General features: G+C 33.1%; 1 protein-coding gene across 2 annotated transcripts; it reads right to left on the minus strand.

The window, feature by feature from the left end:
- Positions 1 to 11,605: 11,605 nt before the first annotated feature.
- On the minus strand, positions 11,606 to 15,478 carry LOC110710605. 2 transcript variants are annotated; one of them, XR_002509185.1, is made up of 5 exons: positions 14,986 to 15,478; positions 14,636 to 14,822; positions 12,726 to 12,816; positions 11,880 to 12,181; positions 11,606 to 11,721 (listed from the first exon to the last, which is right to left on the minus strand). XR_002509185.1 is itself a non-coding variant. In XM_021888929.1 (4 exons), exons 1-4 carry the CDS (start codon positions 15,048 to 15,050, stop codon positions 12,093 to 12,095), a joined length of 432 nt encoding a protein of 143 aa, XP_021744621.1. In that variant the 5' UTR covers positions 15,051 to 15,478; the 3' UTR covers positions 11,606 to 12,092. The 2 variants fall into 2 exon arrangements, 1 of the variants encoding a protein (XP_021744621.1); XM_021888929.1 differs by having other exon boundaries at positions 11,606 to 12,181.
- Positions 15,479 to 19,798: the final 4,320 nt, after the last annotated feature.

Genomic DNA, 19,798 nt, shown 5'->3' on the forward strand with positions numbered 1-19,798 from the left:
ACTTAATTCACCATATATCATAAAAAACTTTTAAATTCACCATATACCACTGAGTTTAAGAAAAATGCCACCAAAAACCCAAATGACTAACGGATGTTGACTCTGTTACACATTAAGGTTAATTATGCCATGTGGCAGCATATGATGGATTATTGTTTAATTTTTTTTAAAAAAAATAGTTATTTATTAAAAAAAACCTCAGCCAATCATCACATTGCAACCCAGCCACCCACCAGCCTCCCCACGCCGGTACTTCCCTCCCTAAACCTTTTGTCGGTGCCACCATAACCTCGAACCTCCCATCGACGTCTTCCTCTTCCCCTAAATCACCATCCTCTCAATAAAAAAAACCCCCCCTCTCCCTCAAAAAGCCTCCATCGCATCCCGACCTGCCGACCGTCCAAATCCCTTTTCAAACGTCGAAAAACCTAATTCGCCGATACCCATACCCCTACCCCTTCCATCTCCACCCTCCTCGTCCCCTGAATCACCACCTTGAAACCTTAAAACCAAAATCTTGTGTTTCGATTTTGGGGTGGTTATTTTCAAGTAATTAAACAAGGCGGCGACAACAGAGGGAGAGGAATTTGGGTTCGCCGACACAGGGGAAGAGGGGTTTGGGAGCCGGCCGGTGGTTAGGGGAGGGTTTTTTGAGGGAGTTAGGGGTTTTTAGGGTTTAGGAACGGTGGTTCAAGGGAAAGAGAGCGTCGGCGGGGTTCTGGTCGGATTCCACGTCGGCGCAGGGGTTCTGGTGTACCGGCGCCAGGGTTCTGGTCGGATTCCGTACCGTCGGGTCGGGGTTGTCGGGACAGAGTGGTGGCTGGGCTGTCATGCATGCCTTTGGGTGGTTGGTTTTTTTTTTAGTTTTAATTTTTATAAACTTTTTTATGATAATTAATTAAATAATTACTTATAAATTAAATAATAATTTAAAAAGGGAACTAGTTAAATGTTGCCAGGTGGCATTATTAGCCTTAATGACTTACGGTGTTAACATTCGTTAGTCAATTATGGTATGTTGTGACAAATTTTTAAATTTGAATGGTATATGGCGAATTCAAAAGTTTTGGACGGCATACAGTGAATTAAGTGAAAACATAGTGGTATTTGGTGAAAAAGATGAAGTTTTATTTTAGTTAGTAATCAAAGGACATAAAACAAAAGATTACTCGAATATAATAAACAAACAGGGTTACTTTTTATTTTAATTTTTTTTTATTAATTGATATTACTCGTGTAGTGTACGTCGGTTAGGGGTATCCGTTCGTTTTTCAGTTTGGACTTAGGTCAAATCTAATCCGATTCAAAATATAAATCGGATTTCATCAATTTTTCAAACGGATTTGATCCGAATTACTCTTCTAATACAATTCGATCCAATTCAATCCGATTTACAGTTCGGTCATTTGGTTCCGATCAAAAACTCCTAATTAAAATACGTTGTTAATTTATACCGTCTAATAGACTAGCTAGTACGATAATATAAAAATAAAAATGCAATCATAAAGATAACATTTTGTCCAAATCTTAAGATTAATACAAATCTTTAAAATAGTTATGATTAACATAAATTGTTTAACATCAAGTCATAATAAATTGTTTAAAATAAATAGTACAATTAAAAGGCACACCATTAATCCATTACAACAATTACTCATGCACTAAATATCAATGACAAGCAGCAACTTTCATCAGTTTAAGACTTAACAACTTCCATATTATACATGCTTGATTCTAAAATTTTGGTTTTCGGTTTTGTTTGGATTCAATTAAGGTAAATCCAATCCAATCCAAAAGTCCGATTTTTTTTTAAATTCTCATCAATCCGATCCGAATTAATTAATAATTCGGTTTGGATTGAATTTCGATTTTAATTCGAATTATGGACACTCCTAACAGGGTTACTTTTATGGATACAATGAGATCACAATTATAAATAAATAATGTTGCACATACAAACATACCAATAAATACAAATTACTCTTATAAATCAATATGGTCACACCGTGTTGATTTATTATACATAAGGTTAAACATAAAGAGTATCCTTACGCGCTAGGTATGGTGAGTAGATGTAAGTTTGAAAGATAAGCGTTGGAGTAGAAGAGAGAGAGTGAAGATGGATGGGGCTCAATTTATCTCACTCTCATAAGGCCACTTAATTCCCTTCATTTCTTTCTTCTACTTGTCTTTATATCATTTCTTATCTTTAATTTCCTCATCCAATCCAAAAAGTCTTGTTATTATTACAACCCCACCGACACCCTATAAATATCATCTTGTTTTCCTACCACATTTTTTTTTTCTATTATTATATATAATAGTCTCTTCATTCTTCAAATCTCTCCCAAATTTTATTATTTTTTATTTCCTCAAAAGAAAAAAAAATGTCTGATGTTAGCCAAAACCCTAGTTTTCACCTCTCCAAACCACCCCACAAACTTAGCAACAAACATGTTGTGCTAAAAAATAAACCCACCAAAAAATCATCAACAAAATCTAGAAACAAGAACAACATCAACAACAACAACAACAACAACCTTATGATGTTGAACAACAATAGGCCACTGAAAGTGGTTCATATTTCTAACCCTATGAAGTTCCAAGTCGCCGCGGCCGAGTTTCGAGCCCTAGTACAAGGGCTGACCAGCCGCGACGCTGTGGTGGAATGGCCTATAGACCATGAAAGTGAAGTGGTAGGTCCGGCGGCTACTAATGATGATTCTACCGATGGTGGTAATAATAGTACGGATGATCAAAGTAATGAGGTCAATTGTAATCAACAAGATGATCATCAAGAGGATGAGGTTGTTAATAATTTCTCTGCTTGTTTCGGACCGTCCGATCATCATCTTATGAGCTTTGATTACTTTGGGAATCACTTCAATGTCGTTGATGATGTTGAACTTTATGGTTGTTATGGAGGATCGGATCTTCGAGCTTTTATGGGTGATGATGGTCAATAGTCCATCATTGCTTCATCATTGGGGAATTGTGGACTTGTTCTTGATAATATGGATTGGATGCATGGTTTTCAGAGTTGTAAATTTGGTAAGTGCACGCGCTGATAGATGGGTGAAAGGTTTTTTTTCGAAGCAATAATTGATGTTAGTTTTTAAGAAATTTGTAGATTTGTAGTATAGTAAGTCTTGTATTGGAAAAATCTTTTACCCAAAATCTTATATAAATGAAAAAAAAAGCCATGCTTCAATTGTTGTATTTGATTTGTCTAATTAACTAGCTAACTAAGCCTTTTAGTTTAGGTCATTTTAATTTGTTTGTTTAATTGTTACTCGTGTTAATTATCATCAATCTATGAAGTTATTATTTATTTTATGTGGATTATTGCAATTTAATTAGAAATTACGATGGAGAATAATTGTCATCTTAATTTTACAAATTTACAATAATAACTTAAAAATTAATGATGTGTTGCCAAAGATTTATTTTAATTTAACATTATTGTATGTATAAACAATTTAACTTTATTGTATGTTTTAATTTCATTTATGACAACCCTTGATGGTTTTATTTGGCATGATGAGGAAGTATTAATGAATATTATATTCATAAAATAATAGAATTTAAAGGCAATTTTCTAGGAGTCGTTTTGATTGTATTAAAATTTTCTTTATAATTCTCATTTGAATTGCCAATGACTCCGTACTAGAATTCCTAAACATTAGCTAGTAATGTTCATACTTTGGGTAGTGAAATGATTAATGAGATGCTCTAAGAAAACATTAGCTAGTAATGTTTATACATAGTGAAATTATTAGTGAGATGCTCTAAGAATTACGGAGTATTATCTATAAAGTTTATCTATAAATATATATATAAGGCCGACAATTATTTAACTTCTTATTGTTAAATCGATCATTTAAACTTTATTATTCATATAAAAATGACATAGTTATTACATACGAAGTATAATAAAGCTATTTACGAAATATGAAATCATATCATGTATGTCCCTCATTTTCAATTGAATTGACAATTGGACAACTGTGAAGAATCATGGAGTTTTCTTATGCTCATGGTAATTAATAATATACGGCCGTCTTTATATTTAGTCCAAAAGAGTTAATCAAGTATTTAAAAAGTAATCTAAAAATTTAGTCAAATTAATCTGCTTTAGAAGTCTCATTATTCAACGCACGTGCAAGAAATATCATGCATAGTTCATCAAAATATCAATGGAGTATGTATCACTAAGTTTAGTTCACACATATTTTTCATGGTGTAATGTATTTGAAATTTCATTTTGATCACTAAGTTCACGCAAATATTACATTAGCTCAACATCTTTGTAGTCGTTCTAGTTCTTACTAAACTCTTTGTCTTTTCACGATCTCTAAGACATGATTTTGTCCTACAATTATTGATCTTATTTTCTTTTCTTATGCTATGGATTTATATGTGAAATTTTAGGATTAATTAATTAATTACTGCGAAGTAATCAATAGTTTAAAACTCATAGACAATAATGTATGTTGTTCAAAAGGATATATCAAATAGACCACTAAGCCATAAATAGATGTTGAGTATTTGAGTGTTATTAGCTTGTGTCTTCTTCAAAACTATGAAAATACACCTAAAATGTTGTCTTGAATTTATTTTGCGAGCTTATATATTAATTGTTCGAAAGAAATTTATGTATGAAAAAAAAGGATAACCAAGTAGATATAGCCCTAATCTTTAATTTATAACCCGAGTTTTCTTTTAGTTAATCGAGTAGGTACAAATTTCCTCAAAACAAAAAAAATCACGTGTCTAGCACATTTCATAATAATTTGATTATTTATTTTAATATATTCCAATCCCATGGATTAATTTAAGTTAGATTAGACACGAAGTAAATACATTGTCATAACAAAGCTCGACTAGTGTTCGTTCTAATAATCGAACCTAACCCATCAAGAACGAAATGAATCCTTAGAATGTCCATAATGATAGAGCTTTGTCGACCTATTCTTGTGTACCAGCCGGCAAAGAGTATAAAAGATGTAACCATAAAGATGAGTTCAAATCATTTGTTTGGTTTATGGACAAATGGTGGGATTAATTTCAACGCCTACACTATGCTACTTACTTTTCTTTTGTTTCCCTATGTATATACTGTACTCATTTTCATTATGACCTAATAAGCACATACTTTTGAAATAATCATGGTTTGAAATATAATGGCTACCCAACTATTGTAGTGGGTTTAGTTATGTAATAAAGGGTTATTTTAATATATATGATCTGCACAAGTTAATAGTGATATGATCCCACTTAATTATATACTCCCTCCGTTCATGAAAGTTCGACTCACTTTGCATTTGCGCGGTCTCCGATAAACATCTTTGATCATGAATATTTTCGCCTATTTATAAGTGAAAATTATAAAAAGTTGATATTTGAAAATTTTATAATAAGAGGAATCTAATAAGATTGTTCATGTTAATTTATTTGTATTATATAAATCATAACGTATATGCGGTCAAAGTTATTTTATTTTGACCACATGAATAGTAAGCGAGTCTAACGTTCAAAAACGGAGGTAGTATATCGATTAAATAACATCAGCACAATTAAACTTTTATATTAACCAGCGCACAACTTTGATCATTACTCATTAGTTAAACAATACTTTAGCTATCTAATAGAAAATTAAAAGTGACATTTTTGATATACTCTTTATAACATTATATATAAATAATAATAACATACGAATAGTAATAAAAGGTAATAATAAATTAAGGGGTCGTTTGGTTGGGGTTAATCATCAAAGGGAATGGGAATCAACTGCCCCCATTCCCTTTGTTGTTGTTTGTTAGCCCATTTTTCCCATTCCCTTTACCCCATTCATTCCCCCAAATCCCTCTAACTTCATTCCCCACCCCCCTAGGTATTTCCATTCCATTCCCTACCCACCTTCACACCACCACACCACCACCGGAAAACAGCCCAGACCACCGCTGCCCCTACCCTTACCACCGCCGCCCCTCCTCCGACCACCGCCGCCCCTCCTCCGACCACCGCCGACCCTCCCCCGACCACCGCCGCCCTCCCCCAAAATAACCACCCATAGCCCCGAAAAACCCTAACTCCGATCTCCCTTGACCCCGAAATCCGGCGCCCAGCCCTCCCACCACTCTCGAAACCCTAGGGGGTGGTTTTTTCGGGGTCAAGGGAGATCGGGGTTAGGGTTTATCGGGGCTATGGGTGGTTTTTTCGGTGGACGAGAGGTCGAGGCAACGCGACGAGGGGTGGTGGTGACGTGGCGAAGGGGGGAGTTGTGGAGGAGGTGCAGCGAGTGGGTGGAGTGGCTGGGTGGTGGCTAAAAATGGTTGAAAGTGAAGGCGAGTGGTAGTGGTGTGGTGGTTGGACTGATGGCTTTCCATTCATTCCATTCCTTTGTTATTCAAAACAAACAACACCCCAAAATTGGGGGATTTTCATTCCATTCCTTGTCTTTCCCTTTGTTCATTCCATTCTGATTCCCTCGTGCGAACCAAACGGCCCCTAAGTAATTTGATAATAATCAAAATGATAACATACAAATAGTAATAAAAGGTAATAATCAAATTAGTACTGTAATTAGATAATAATGAAAATGATGTAATTGAGAAATAGAGAAAGAATATAATTCATATTTATTTCTTTTGTTTCTTGTTGTTTGTTGCAAAGTGTTCGTGCAAAAAGTTTCCTTTCTACATACTCTATTATTTATTTGTATTTTAGTACAACAACATGAGTAGCAGCTTTTTTCATTGGGGTTGTTTAGATGCATGAATGTTGTCTCAAACTACTCTCAACTAGCTTGAACTTGAGATTAAGATTGATCATCTAGATGCATTATTCTCCCCACCTAGCGAGCTAGATTGCCATAAAAATAGAATCAAAAAAAAAAAAAAAAAAAAAATAGCAATGTAACGATAATATTGGGAAAGGTAGGCCTTCTAGATTACATTTCTCTTGTCTTGTCTCAATTTGTTATATCCTTTAACTCACATTTTCAAAATATTTATATTTGAGTGTTTATTTATTTTTATTTTTTTTGATAAAATATATTTGAGTGTTTATTGACAAATATTTAGATATTTAATACGAGTAAAATTTGCTCATATGTACATTATGTAATTGAAAAAAAGGATCTTTTACCAAAATGGCTAATTATGAATTTTAATTCCAAAACTAGCTATTCCTTTTCTCTTTTGAACCAATTTTGTTCAAGGTCGTTCACTTTATTGATTTTTTTTTGGTTTTATTATAATTTTGGTTTTAGTATTTTTTTTATAAGTTGGAAATTTTAACGATATACGGAGTACAAATATACTATTTTTTTTTGTCTAGATCTTATCATTTAAATTTGGAATTTCAAATAGTATTGTTCTATCAACAATTCAACACTACCGCAAATTTATATAGTGATGAGGTTTTTAAGGTATTGTTCATTTTTTTCATGCCTATTAATTGTATACTTTTGTATAATGTCAGCTAATTTGAATGTTTTTTAGTTCAACGTGTATAATAAATAAAATTTACACATTTTTATGTGATATATAATGGTAAACAATGAATATGTTCTCAATTGTTTTTTATTTATTTATTTATTTTGTTAATTGGAAATTTGGAACATTGAGTTTTTTTTTTTCTAATAATTTTTTTAAAATGTTGATGCTTGCACCTCTTAACAAAGTAGAGCCTCCAGAGAATTGTTGCAAATATATACTGTTGAATGTTATTTTTCAAATTAATGGATTTTTTTTTTTTGGGTGCAAAAGAGGGGAGAACCCCTAACCAAAGAAAAACACACTAACAGAGAATTAAAAAAACAAAAAAACAAACAAACAAAACAAATTACAAAAACACACCCTAGAAAAACAAGCTAGTTACCCTCTCATCATTGGATATCTTAAACTATAGCATTAGAATTTCCCCCAAATAAAAAAAAATTAAAAATAATAAAAAAAATCTTTAAAAAAAAACCCTCATAAAGTGAACCAAACTAATTCAAAGGAAAATAAGAAATAAATAAATTTTTTCCAAGTTAATAAATTAGCTAGTTTTGGAATTAATATTGATAAGTAGCCGTTTTGGTAAATAATTTTTTTTTTTTTTGAAAAAAGTCCTAAAGGACATTAAATTTCATTAAATAAAGCTATACGGCATCTACAATTGACAATTAACGATAATGAAAACGAATTTATCAAAATCAAACAAGAATTAATCGAGGAAGGGCTAAGAATCCAAATACATAAATATAAAAATTCGGCACATTCTCGATTCGTTGTCTCATACAACTTTTTGAGTGGATCCATCGTTGCTTCGCAATTTTGTGAGAAAGTTAATTCTTATGCTGATTCCGTAACCCGAATTCGAGCCATAATCAATAAAAAAAACCCAAATAAAACCTTGTCTTCCGAAGGAGTTCGAAAAACCTTTTCTTTCGAAGGAGATAAAAAAAACCTTGTCTTTCGAAGGAAATAGACCCTTTCTTTCGAGGGAGACATTATTATTGTAACCTTAGAAACAAAAAGCTTAAAGAAAAATAAAGATTGGGGCTTTCCACCGGTGAAATGCGATGGAAGCTCCTTCAAAATTAATAATGGAGGCTAGAGTTTAGGAGAGAGAAGATTTTGGTAAATAGTTATGGTAAAGTAATCATTTTGGTAAAAGATTCTAAAAAAACAAGTATAGAGTATATATTAAGATGAATGTGACAAGTGGCTACTTGAGATTTTATCTTATATATTTTCATACAAATATAAACAAAAGTTCAATCAAATTAGGACATAAGTTAAGCCAATACCATGCACTAAGCTAGATCAATTGATCATATTTTTAAATCAAACCGACCGGTCATAATATCTTGTTTAAGATAAAGAGAACAAAACTTTAGGATAAAATTGAAAATGTATATTTGGTACGAGTATCAAATAACTTGTACCATTATTTAAGTTCCCATAATTACTATTCAGTATTATAAATGCTAATGAAACTTGACAACCAAAGTTATAGTTATCCTATCATCAAAATTAAATACATATTCAATGCCATTTTTCATGAGTATTGATTATTTGCACCCTTAGATTTCAACTTGCTTATTTTTACATGATCCGTACAATTAACTAGTAAGCAAATAAAGCTCAATTGGCTTCAAGTTGATGTACTAAAGTGAGCTAGTTGGGAAAGTAGGGTAGGTCCTTTGAAGCTTGGCACTACATCACTTACTCTTGTCCCTCTCAAAATAGTTAAAAGCTCTTTCCTTGTATTTTAGTACCTTTTTTTTCTTTTCTTTTTTCCTTTGGGTACATATTATTGTTGTCTACTTGGGTTAGGTAACCCACATTCAAGGGCATTGATTGTGTATCCCCCACTTCTTTCTTTTCATTATGGGGTATAATTTTTATATTATTGGGACCTCTGACGATAAGGCGCTGCACGATACAGGGTTTCTTGTTAATTATTATTGTGAGTTTTGCTTAATTGATTAGAATTTGTTAAATATATACAATATTCAATGCATATTTTATAACTTTTAAAAATTTTAAATCATTATTGACAATTAATTTCAATTATTTTTAATGAACTCTAGGAGTAGAGGCATGCCCTATAAGAGGGTAAAGAAACAAGCTCTAACTTCGTATAACACACCTCACCTCCTAACCAAGACCTCTGAGTCCAATCTAATAGGCAAAGACAGTTATTATAGCCGAGACAAAAAATAATTTCCTTTGAAACAGTGTTTTCACAAAAATCTCTTTTACACGACATATTTTATTGAAAAATGTCATCTTTCATAACATAACGTGTTGAAAGATACTAGGTGATTGTTAATTATTGTTTTTTTTTTTCATAAAAATAATATCACCCATCGAAACTTTATCATGCATATACTAGGTGATTGTTACCCACGCTCAATTATTTGTAAGTTCGGGGTGACAAAAATCTAATGTATAGGAACTTAGGAGACCTTACACACACATATTCAAGGAGTAGGATGTTTACGTTTTTATTCTTACGTGTGGAATGGAAGGTTTGTGACGTTACATTTGATGAATTTTTTTGGAATATTTACAAGTACTATAATAATAACGTGCAATGGCCCCGCATGTATTATGTAGCAGTAGTACCACTTGCAAATCGACATAATTAATTTATTATACTTTGTGGTTGGATTTTACAATAAAATCAAGTAACTCTACTTCCATATAGCACTCTTCTTTTATTTATTTATTTATTTATTTATTTTGAATAATTCCATATTTACAAATAGTACATCTTTAATTGCCGTAGATTACACTTTGTGGCTAGATTGTAATATAAATCAAGTATCCTAGTAATTTGGGTCGAGTTCACATTTATGACCTTAAAATTATGCATAAAAAAAAACGTTGCAGTCTTGCAACTGAACATTATAGAGGAAGTAATTCTCCAATATGCAAACCATAAAGTATTTTGTAAATTAGAGTTAATTTTGCATCGAGGTCCATTTTGTTTACCTTATTTTCACTTATTTTAGGTTAAATAAGTTCAATTAAGTTTAATAGTTCAGTTCAGGTTTAATAAATTCTGATAAGGGTTGCTTAAATATTAATTACGACTAAAATAAGTTTTAATAAGATCTAATAAGTTGAGATTAGTTAAAGTAAGTTAAGATAAGTTCAAATCAGTAAAAATCAGGTGAATTTAAACACACTCTAAGTATTGACTAGGGTGATTGAATGTACTATAGGCCTGTTTTGTTCAGCTTAATTTTAATTCCGCTTAGCTCCAATCAGTTTAGTTCAGCTCCTAATTTCTTTCTCTCATAAACAATTCATTTTAGCTCAATTCAATTCAGCCCCAATCAGTTCAGTTTAGTTGTTTTAAGTAAAACGGATTAGGCCCCATGTCACGTAACCTTTGACTTTTCAAAGTATATTTTAATTAAAATTCTTTTTTGTAATTTCTGAAATTTTTTTTTCCGTAAATTATATTTTAGGTTCTTTTTTCAATTTCTTACTTATCTATATTTTTTTTCTACAAAACTATTCTTTATTTGCAAAAATAGCAGTGCTTCGCATTATATACCCGCATAATAAGGCTAAAAATGGCAATAGGTCGGGCCTATGCGTGTGAGCTGTCCTTATTTGGAAGAAGCACGACAAGACACGACATAACCGGGTCCGACACGACAAAGCATGCTAAAAATAATGCAATTGTGCTTAGACACGCACGCTCGACACAATGGCAAGTGAGCCTAAGCCGTGCATGGATCAACCTTTTGAAAACTTTGACCCACCACATCACAACACAAAACTCCTTGGCCGAGCCATATGCTAGGCCTAACTAACCCCAAAGCACGTGGGTTTGGTACAAAATACGACCCAATACGGCCCAGTGTCATCTTTAAATAAGGCTAGTGGTAATCACTTTTCAAAAAGCTACAACTTTCCAAAAAGTTTGTTATCAAAGTGTAGTACTTTGCATTAGATACCCATTCTTTTCTACCGATAGTATCCTTAAACGTTGTTGCTACAATAAGTAGAAAGATTAATAAAATATGGTGGAAAAATCATCTGCAAAGCATAATCAAGTCATTATCAATGTGATAAACAAACAAGTCACAAAAAGGAGAACAATTAGTTGTGTATAATCTCCATAGTTTTTTCACAATGTACAGTTTCTAATGGAAATCAGAAGACAGTTCTAAAAACAGTTGGGAGAGCTCAAATGCATGCCTTTTCCCTGTAATTTTAAACAAGTCAAAGAGATCAGTTGAGCCAAAAATGAAAAAAGAAGATGATGAAAAACAACCTCTTCTCAGAGACAAAAACGCCTAAAGAAATCCTGAGAATGAAATCTAAACAACCATGTCAAAACCCTACAAGAAGCACACCAATTACCATCTTTCGCAACTCAACTTCCAGAAGCGAGGAAACAAGAAGGCAGAAGCTGTCTTGGCTACATAGTTCTATCTCTTGAACCAAATCCCTCAGTTTCTGTGCGGCAATACATCATTTTCTTACTCGCTGCTTCTTGTCCTACTTGCATGCCACTTCATGAAACCTTCTTCAAGGGCCTGTCGCATCCATGGGTGCCAGCAACAATCTAGAGCTTCAGGTATGGTTAACCAACTCCTCTGCCGTGTACTCAGTTCTGGCCAGTACTCCAGCTCCTCCTTCACAAGCAATGCATACATAGCAGCCTTGCATAAGGAGAACAAAATACCGGGCGATTCATTTATAGCAATCATACTCAACAATAAGGAGAACAAAATACCGGGTGATTCACAGAGTAGTATTAACATGTTCAACAATCTAATAATCAAACAAGAGTACTCGATTAGCTACAACTCCCACGATAAACCAGAAAAAGCTGAATGAACTTGTGTAAATTTACATGAAATTTTCAGAAAAAACTTTCAACCATACTTTACATAGTAAACTCTACTTCTAACCTTAATTTGATATTTCATTTTGTTCATTCTTGAAATAAATCACATCAATTCAAGAACTCAAACTAACAGTTGCAGTTCCAGACAATAGTATACGATCACATCATTTCAAGAACTCTAACTAATAGTTCCAGACAATAGTGTAAGCTCACATCAAGTCAAGAACTCAAACTAATAGTTCCAGGCAAAGCGTAAGCTCACATCAAGTCAAGAACTCAAACTAATAATTTCAGACAATAGCGTAAGCTCACATCAATTCAAGAACTCAAACTAATAGTTCTAGCAAAGGACATACCGCTCTCAAGATAATTCCCTGAATGGCTCAACATTCTAATCGCTCTTAACTCCATTGCCATTCTCAGACCCACCAAAGAGAAAGACCCAATCTAAACCAAGAAAGTAGAAGAAAGAAAGTGAGCATCCTGATTAAAAAGCTGATTAATTTGGTCAATTTTGATTAAGTAATCAACTGTAAACATAAAATTCAAAACAAAAAGGGAAAAAATGCTCGAATTAAACTAATTAAACATATATGAGTAAATTTCTTACGGAGTAAAAAAATTAATCAAACATAATCAATTACAAATTTAAGATTCTGAGAATTTAATACACTCACTTAAATCAACAATAAACCCCTAGATTTTGAAATAGAAAGTCAATGATTGGAAAAGAGAGAAAGAACTATCTAAAGAATCGAGAAATCAAAGTATGCACAGGAATTGGAAGAGACAACACAAATACAAACAGCTATTCATGACAAGGTGCAGGCACACTCGATATTTCAGACATAAAATGCCTCGAATTTCAGTCTTACAATTACATAATACAACAGGAGTACAAAAGAACTTTGAATGAAATAAACAAGTAGAGCAGAACCTGATTAAGTAAGTAGCAACAGCAGGTTGACATTTCACAATAACATGACATTCTAATATATCCTGAATTCTTATTGTTCATAGAGCCCAAGCAACCAGTATAATACTAACCATATAAAAGATACTATTGGATTAAAGGAATGCATAAGTAATAACAGCTAAAATTCATTCAACAATCACAATTCTAAATTCATACTTTTCAGCAACAAAACACATTCAAAATTTTCATCAGCTTAAGTGAATTCTACATCACAGGGCTCGAGAACAGTGAAACAACACAAGCAGTTAAATTAAGATGAATAGATCAGCAAACACTAAAACCCATCAAAATTCAAAACATGTAAATTCAACACCAAAAACATAATTCGAACACCAAACCAGAAAATCTACGTTGCCTCAGATCGAACTGATTCTAACCAGAATTCGCCAAATCAAACTCCAAATTCCCCAATTAAAACCAGACTTTTGTATATGTTATTATAGATATGACACCTACAAAAACTAGCAAAATCCCGAGACATGAATAGCTTCTATCACTTGAAACCTGCCTGAAAAGATGAAAAGGAGAGAAATGTGGAATTTGCTTCCACTATACTGCAGAAGAGCATTAGTTTCGGGATTGATCTTCAAACACTTATAAAGCTCGAAAAGGACACCCTATGCAATACTTCAAACTATATGACAATGTCTCGTGTAGAAAGCTGAATCAGTGCATATCCATATTACATATCCAAGAAATAATATTTTGCAACCACAGAATCGGGTTGGACAAAGATAAACACTAGTAGGATCACAACTATGGCGGAATTGAGAAGTAGACACAACGCGATATAAAGGATGGCAGCAACTTGTTAAAGATCTAAACAACCAGCATATCTAAACAACGAGCACCCACACACACGCACACAAAGACTAAACAGAATTTAAAGCCTTTTGACAGTTTTGAGCTACAAAGTCTACAAGATTCAAAGTGAAGAAAAACTAAGAAATTAAACCAAATCAAAAATAAATTCCCTCTAAATATTTTCAAATTCTTGGCACATTTATCCAGGTAGATTCCCATGGCCTCGCCAATATATGGAGCTCTGTCCTGAAAAAATTTGAAATAATACAACATATGACATCTCAACTTAGCTAAATAAAAACTCAACTAAATATGTTATGCAAAATTACTTGCATCATCATTGAGAATAGTCTCAAATTCATGCAATCCGGCATCGAAGGTCTCCAAATTCTTTGATAAATAGCAAAATACAAAACAAAATTAAGACTGCATTCATTTAAAAAAACAATTTGATGTGTAGCAAAAAAAAAAAAAAAAAAATCTTACAAATTTGAAATTGAATTTAGGATCATTCTTGAGATGTTTTTGTTTCAAAGACATCATGAATATGCCCATAGCTTTATCCCATATATCCATGTCAAAATCCTTGTCTCTCCTTGATCTTGCTGATTTCCTTGGTTTTGCTGATTTCCTACTTGCTCTCTCAGGCCAGGCATTGTTTTCCACAGAATTCCTAAATTGAAACCAAAATCAAATCAACTATTACCTCCGTTAGATGTTATGTGTAACGATTAGACATTTTCCCTCTCTGCTTTATGTCAAATCATTGCACATAACTTGTAACGGAGGTAGTAAGAAAAAAAAAAAAAATTTATAACAATAATAGGAAATTCTACCTTTTGTTGGCCTCAGCAATATATGAATCTTTTCTCTGAAAGAAAAATGAAGGAAGAACATACATTTCAGTTATGTTGTAAACTAAATGGAAAGTTTTTGGATTATACTCACGGAATCACTGAGGGAATTGAATTCATGCATTGCAGCCTGGTAGGATTCCCGGGTCAAAGTTAGCCCGATAATGTCATGAATCGTGATTATAAACCCCAATAATGTCATGATGAATCATGATTACCAAACCTCAATAATGTCATGAATCATGAATTCATGATTATAAACCCCGATAATAAATAGATAAAAAAATATATATACGTTAATCAATAAATGAGGTAAAGGACTACAATTATAAAATCGATATAGAATTTAGCCGAGATTAACATGATTAAAAGCTGAACAAGAGATTAGCATGATGAATATTGATTACCACGGCCCAAAAATTGTCCCATAACAGTCGCCAAAAAAAAAAAAATTTGTCTCATCATAACATTTTATTTTTTCTTTGTTGATCACACTTAGTTTGGTGATTACTTCTCATTAGTTCGACCTGGACCGATTTTGTTAGAATTTTTTGACTCAAAAATTTATTTTTTTTTCAGACGGGTTTGAGGGTGCAATTTTAGTTATTTTTTTGGCCCCACCGGACCATTTTGGACAGGTTTGAGCACAAAAATTTGAAGCCATAACATTTTTTTTTCTTTGTTGATCAAACTTAGGGCTTGTTTGGTTCACCTTATATTTGCTTATCTTATCTGATCTGATTTGAATGTCAAATCTGACCTTAAATATACGATAATCTATACGGAAAAAATATATCAAGTGTAGTCTTGTTAGATTCGTAATAACTAGCATAGTGCCAGTCGATGCACGGTTTATAAAGTATAATATTAATCCCATTGAAAAATTTAAATTTGTTCAAGGAATAAAGTAAACTCATTTATATTAACAAGTAAATTATAAATTGTTGTACTCACGTTAATGGCCAAATACAAAAAATCAAGGAATATCATATACGAAGTAAGTAGTACAGTAATTTATGTCATTCACAATTTTTGGTATGCGGCCTGCTGTACCATGCAGCAGGGGTTAGTTGAGTTACTCCTCGGTTAGGGGTTACTCAAGTTGTCGGGGTTACTCGGTTATGGGTTACTTAAGTTAATTACCCCTAATTGAGTAATCCATGACTGAGCCCCTAACCAAGTAACCCCTCCAAGTAATCCATGATCGAGCCCCTAACCAAGTAACCCCTCCAAGTAATCCATGATCGAGCGCCTAACCGAGTAACTACTCTTCAAGTAACCCATACTAGAGTAACCTCTAACTAAACCCTCAAGTAACCTTTGGCCGAGTAACCCCTAATCGAGTAACCCATGACCGAGTAATCCTTAACCGAGTTACTACCCTTGACCGAGTGAACCACTCGAGTAACCCTGTCCGAACCCCTCAAGTAACCTCTGATCGAGTAACCCCTAACTAAATAACTCGGGTAACCTCTAACAAAATTAAGGAATATAATCTGAGTAGTATAGTAATTTATGTCATTCACAATTTTTGGTATGCGGCCTGTTATACCGTGTCATAAGGGTTACTCGGTCAAGGGTAGGGGCAATAGTAGAAAAATGTACATTTGCGTCACTCATTCTAAGGAACGAAACAAATGTTTATTTTTACCATCCTTTTAAGTTATTTACGTCGCATATTATTCAAGAAGCGACGCAAAACTCAAGTGCATTTCAGCTTTCTATCATTTGCGTCGCTCTTATTTATTAAAGCGACGCAATTAATAATCTTATTTGCGTCACTCATTTGTTAACAAGCGACGCAAATAAGTGATTGAGTAAATTGCGTCACTCTTTTACTAAATGAGCGACGCATATGAGCTGTGTACAACATTATAGATTTTGTTATTTGCGTCGCATTTTATAATAAAGTGACTCTTTTGGCTTTAGGTTATTTTGCGTTTTTTGACCTTAGCTTTTCATCACGTACGCTTACCTTTCACTAAACAAAAAGAAAAAAAACAAGAGTTCTTCAATTCCAGTGAATTTCTACTGCAAAACACCCACAAATCCGTCCAAAAAACTGCGATTCCCCAGCAAATTCAACATCCAAAATTGAAATCAAGTTGAAGACCCATAATCGGCAGCAAATCCGAGCAATTTTGAGCAAAAATTTAGACCAAAAACCCTAAGAAATTCGAACCCTTAAACCTAGAAAATTGATTGTTTCCGACCAAAAATCCCCCATTTCGAGCAAAAAATCAACTCAAAACCATACGAATTCGAACCGTAGAAACCCCAAAAAATTCAATTTCGGTCTTCAAGTTCGATTGGGGGATTTCGAGGGGGGATTTCAAGGGTTTTTGGCAGCGACGCAAAACACCCTAAGAAATTCGTCCCATTTCAATCATAAATAGAAATTGTTCGAATTTCAGTCAAGAAATTACAGCAACAATAATTTCAGTCAAGAAATTACAGCAACAATAATTGTTCGAATTACGTCTTTTTCTGGGTTTAAGGGTTCGAAATCCCCCATTTCAGTCATAAATAGAAATTGTTCGAATTTCAGTCAAGAAATTACAGCAACAATAATTCGAGGGGGGATTTCGGCTTGACATTGTTGAATTTGTGAAGTTAATTTCACCTAAGGTAAGATTGCTTCTATTTATGTTCAATCTTTTCATGGTAGATAGAATGTAGCATTTAACTTGAACAATGACTTAGTTTAATTTCAGGTTTAGTGTTAGTTCATTAATTAAAAAATATATATGGCAGATTTTAGTTGAATATATAACTGGTTGCATCTTTGAGCTGCTGATTTTTGAGCTGTTGGTTTGCAATATATTACTGGTTTCAAATATATAACTGAAATCGAGTGCATAGTATGACTATGTGAGCGGTTTTGCAAAAATAGATAAGGCACGTGCTGTTGATCGTCATCCAGGCCATTAAATTCAGTGACATTGACCCTTGTTTTTCAACTGTCTTATCTTTAATTTGCTGTAAAAATGCTGCTAAATAAATTACAAAATACATGTAAAATCGATGACACAATAATGTTCATGGAATGTGCTCAAAATAAGTTTTTGCACCCTAGCGGCCTAGCATCAATGAAAACATATATGAAGCACATAAAGATAGATGCTATCTTGATCTAAATTTAAAAATAAATGTGAATGTTCTTTTACTTTTTTGTTGGATGCTATATATAAATGAATGTAACAACATTACTTACATAGATGAGATTAGATCCTAAATCTTGATTACCATACACAAATTAATAGATGGAAGAGCTAAAATTTGAGGTGATGATTTTAGTTAAAAGGTTAAAAATAGAATATATATATAGGGAATGTTATTAATTGAACTTTGATGGCAATATAACTGTTATAAGGTTGTTTATTCATTGGACTTTGATGGCAATATAACTTTGATGGCAATATAACTTTTATGGCAATAAAGACATGGATTAGTATAAGATCTAAATACCTGCGGATGGCTTAACACTCGTTTCAAGTCTTCAAGTTTTACACCATGATTGGCTAATAAGCAATGCCGAATAGCAACTTTTATTTCACATGGCAGATTAAGTTGAATCAACTATGTTGGTTTAATATATGTAATTTTTTATGCAGATTCTTAATTATGCGGAAGTGAATTCCACAAGTTGCTCGAGGTTCTGGTTGTGGACAAACGATTAAGGCGGTAGTACGCGTATGAGATTGTCTTCACTTGTGGTATATATATCTGAACCATTCTTTGCAATATTAACTTATTTTTTCTGGTTGGTATAATGATTGTGAATTGTATGAGATTTTTAATTGTGATATAATTGATTGGAATTGGAATAATACTTGCATCATTGGCTTATATACCCGTTCAAGGCTTACTCATTAGGAGTAAGTCTTGAATAGTCCCCGGTTTGGGACTGTTCTTGAATGTTCTATCTCATTTAGGTGATAACTACTTGAACTGTTTTTGGGTCTAAGAAGATCATGGCTCACTATTTCCCGATTGTTCTCTGGGTACATATGTTGATAGCCGATTATCTACATTGTGTGCTTGGAGAACTATAGGGAAATGTTGTCGGATTTTCTTTAGAACCAAACTTTACAAGTAGTTATTAGTGAGATAGGACATTCAAGAATGAGTTAGGTTGGAGTGATAAGGACCTTATTGGATCATCCGGAGTTGCATTTACATGATATAAACTTTGAATGAAAATGTTTGATGCCTTATATTCTTGTTTATGGTTAAGGAGCTATATATGTTAGAAAATATACACATTATCTTAAAATTAATTTTGTTATTCAGTGGTTGAAAATGGATTGAAGTTGGATGTATGGTAAACGAAATTGTACAACTTTTTTACGAGGAATTGAAGAGTTTAGCACTGTTGCCTTAAAACACCAAACAGAGAATAAATCAAAGATTATTCTTTGTCCTTGTTGTGACTGTAATAATTCGAGGGGATATAGTGATATAGTTGATATTAAAGATCATCTAATTCGTCGTGGGTTTAAAGAAAACTACACAAGGTGGACATGGCATGGTGAGAGCATATACATTGAGGCAAGTTCTAGTTATTGTCCAAGGGAAGATGAGAATCATTGTGATGATGATAATGAACACCAAGGTGAGGATATCGATATAGCTGATATTGGTGTTGAAAGTGAGATTGAAGTGGAGAAGGACAGGATAGATGAAATGATGCATGATGTTGAAGACCATTTCACAGAGTGTCCCCAGACATATGATAGTATTTTGAGAGCTGCAGAAACCCGTTATATCCTGGTTGTACAAAGTTCACTAAACT

The sequence above is a fragment of the Chenopodium quinoa genome, unplaced genomic scaffold (genome assembly GCF_001683475.1).
Source record: "Chenopodium quinoa cultivar QQ74 unplaced genomic scaffold, ASM168347v1, whole genome shotgun sequence".
In the NCBI taxonomy this organism is placed as follows: Eukaryota; Viridiplantae; Streptophyta; class Magnoliopsida; order Caryophyllales; family Amaranthaceae; genus Chenopodium; species Chenopodium quinoa.

Excerpts from the sequence above, each read along its gene's own strand:
- LOC110710605 (XM_021888929.1), bottom strand. The coding sequence starts at position 15,050 with ATGTATGTTCTTCCTTCATTTTTCTTTCAGAGAAAAGATTCATATATT. Across the intron at positions 14,823-14,985 it reads ATTGCTGAGGCCAACAAAAG|GAATTCTGTGGAAAACAATG; the intron begins GTAGAATTTCCT and ends GTTTCAATTTAG. Across the intron at positions 12,182-12,725 it reads AGGGAATTATCTTGAGAGCG|GCTGCTATGTATGCATTGCT; the intron begins GTATGTCCTTTG and ends TCCTTATGCAAG.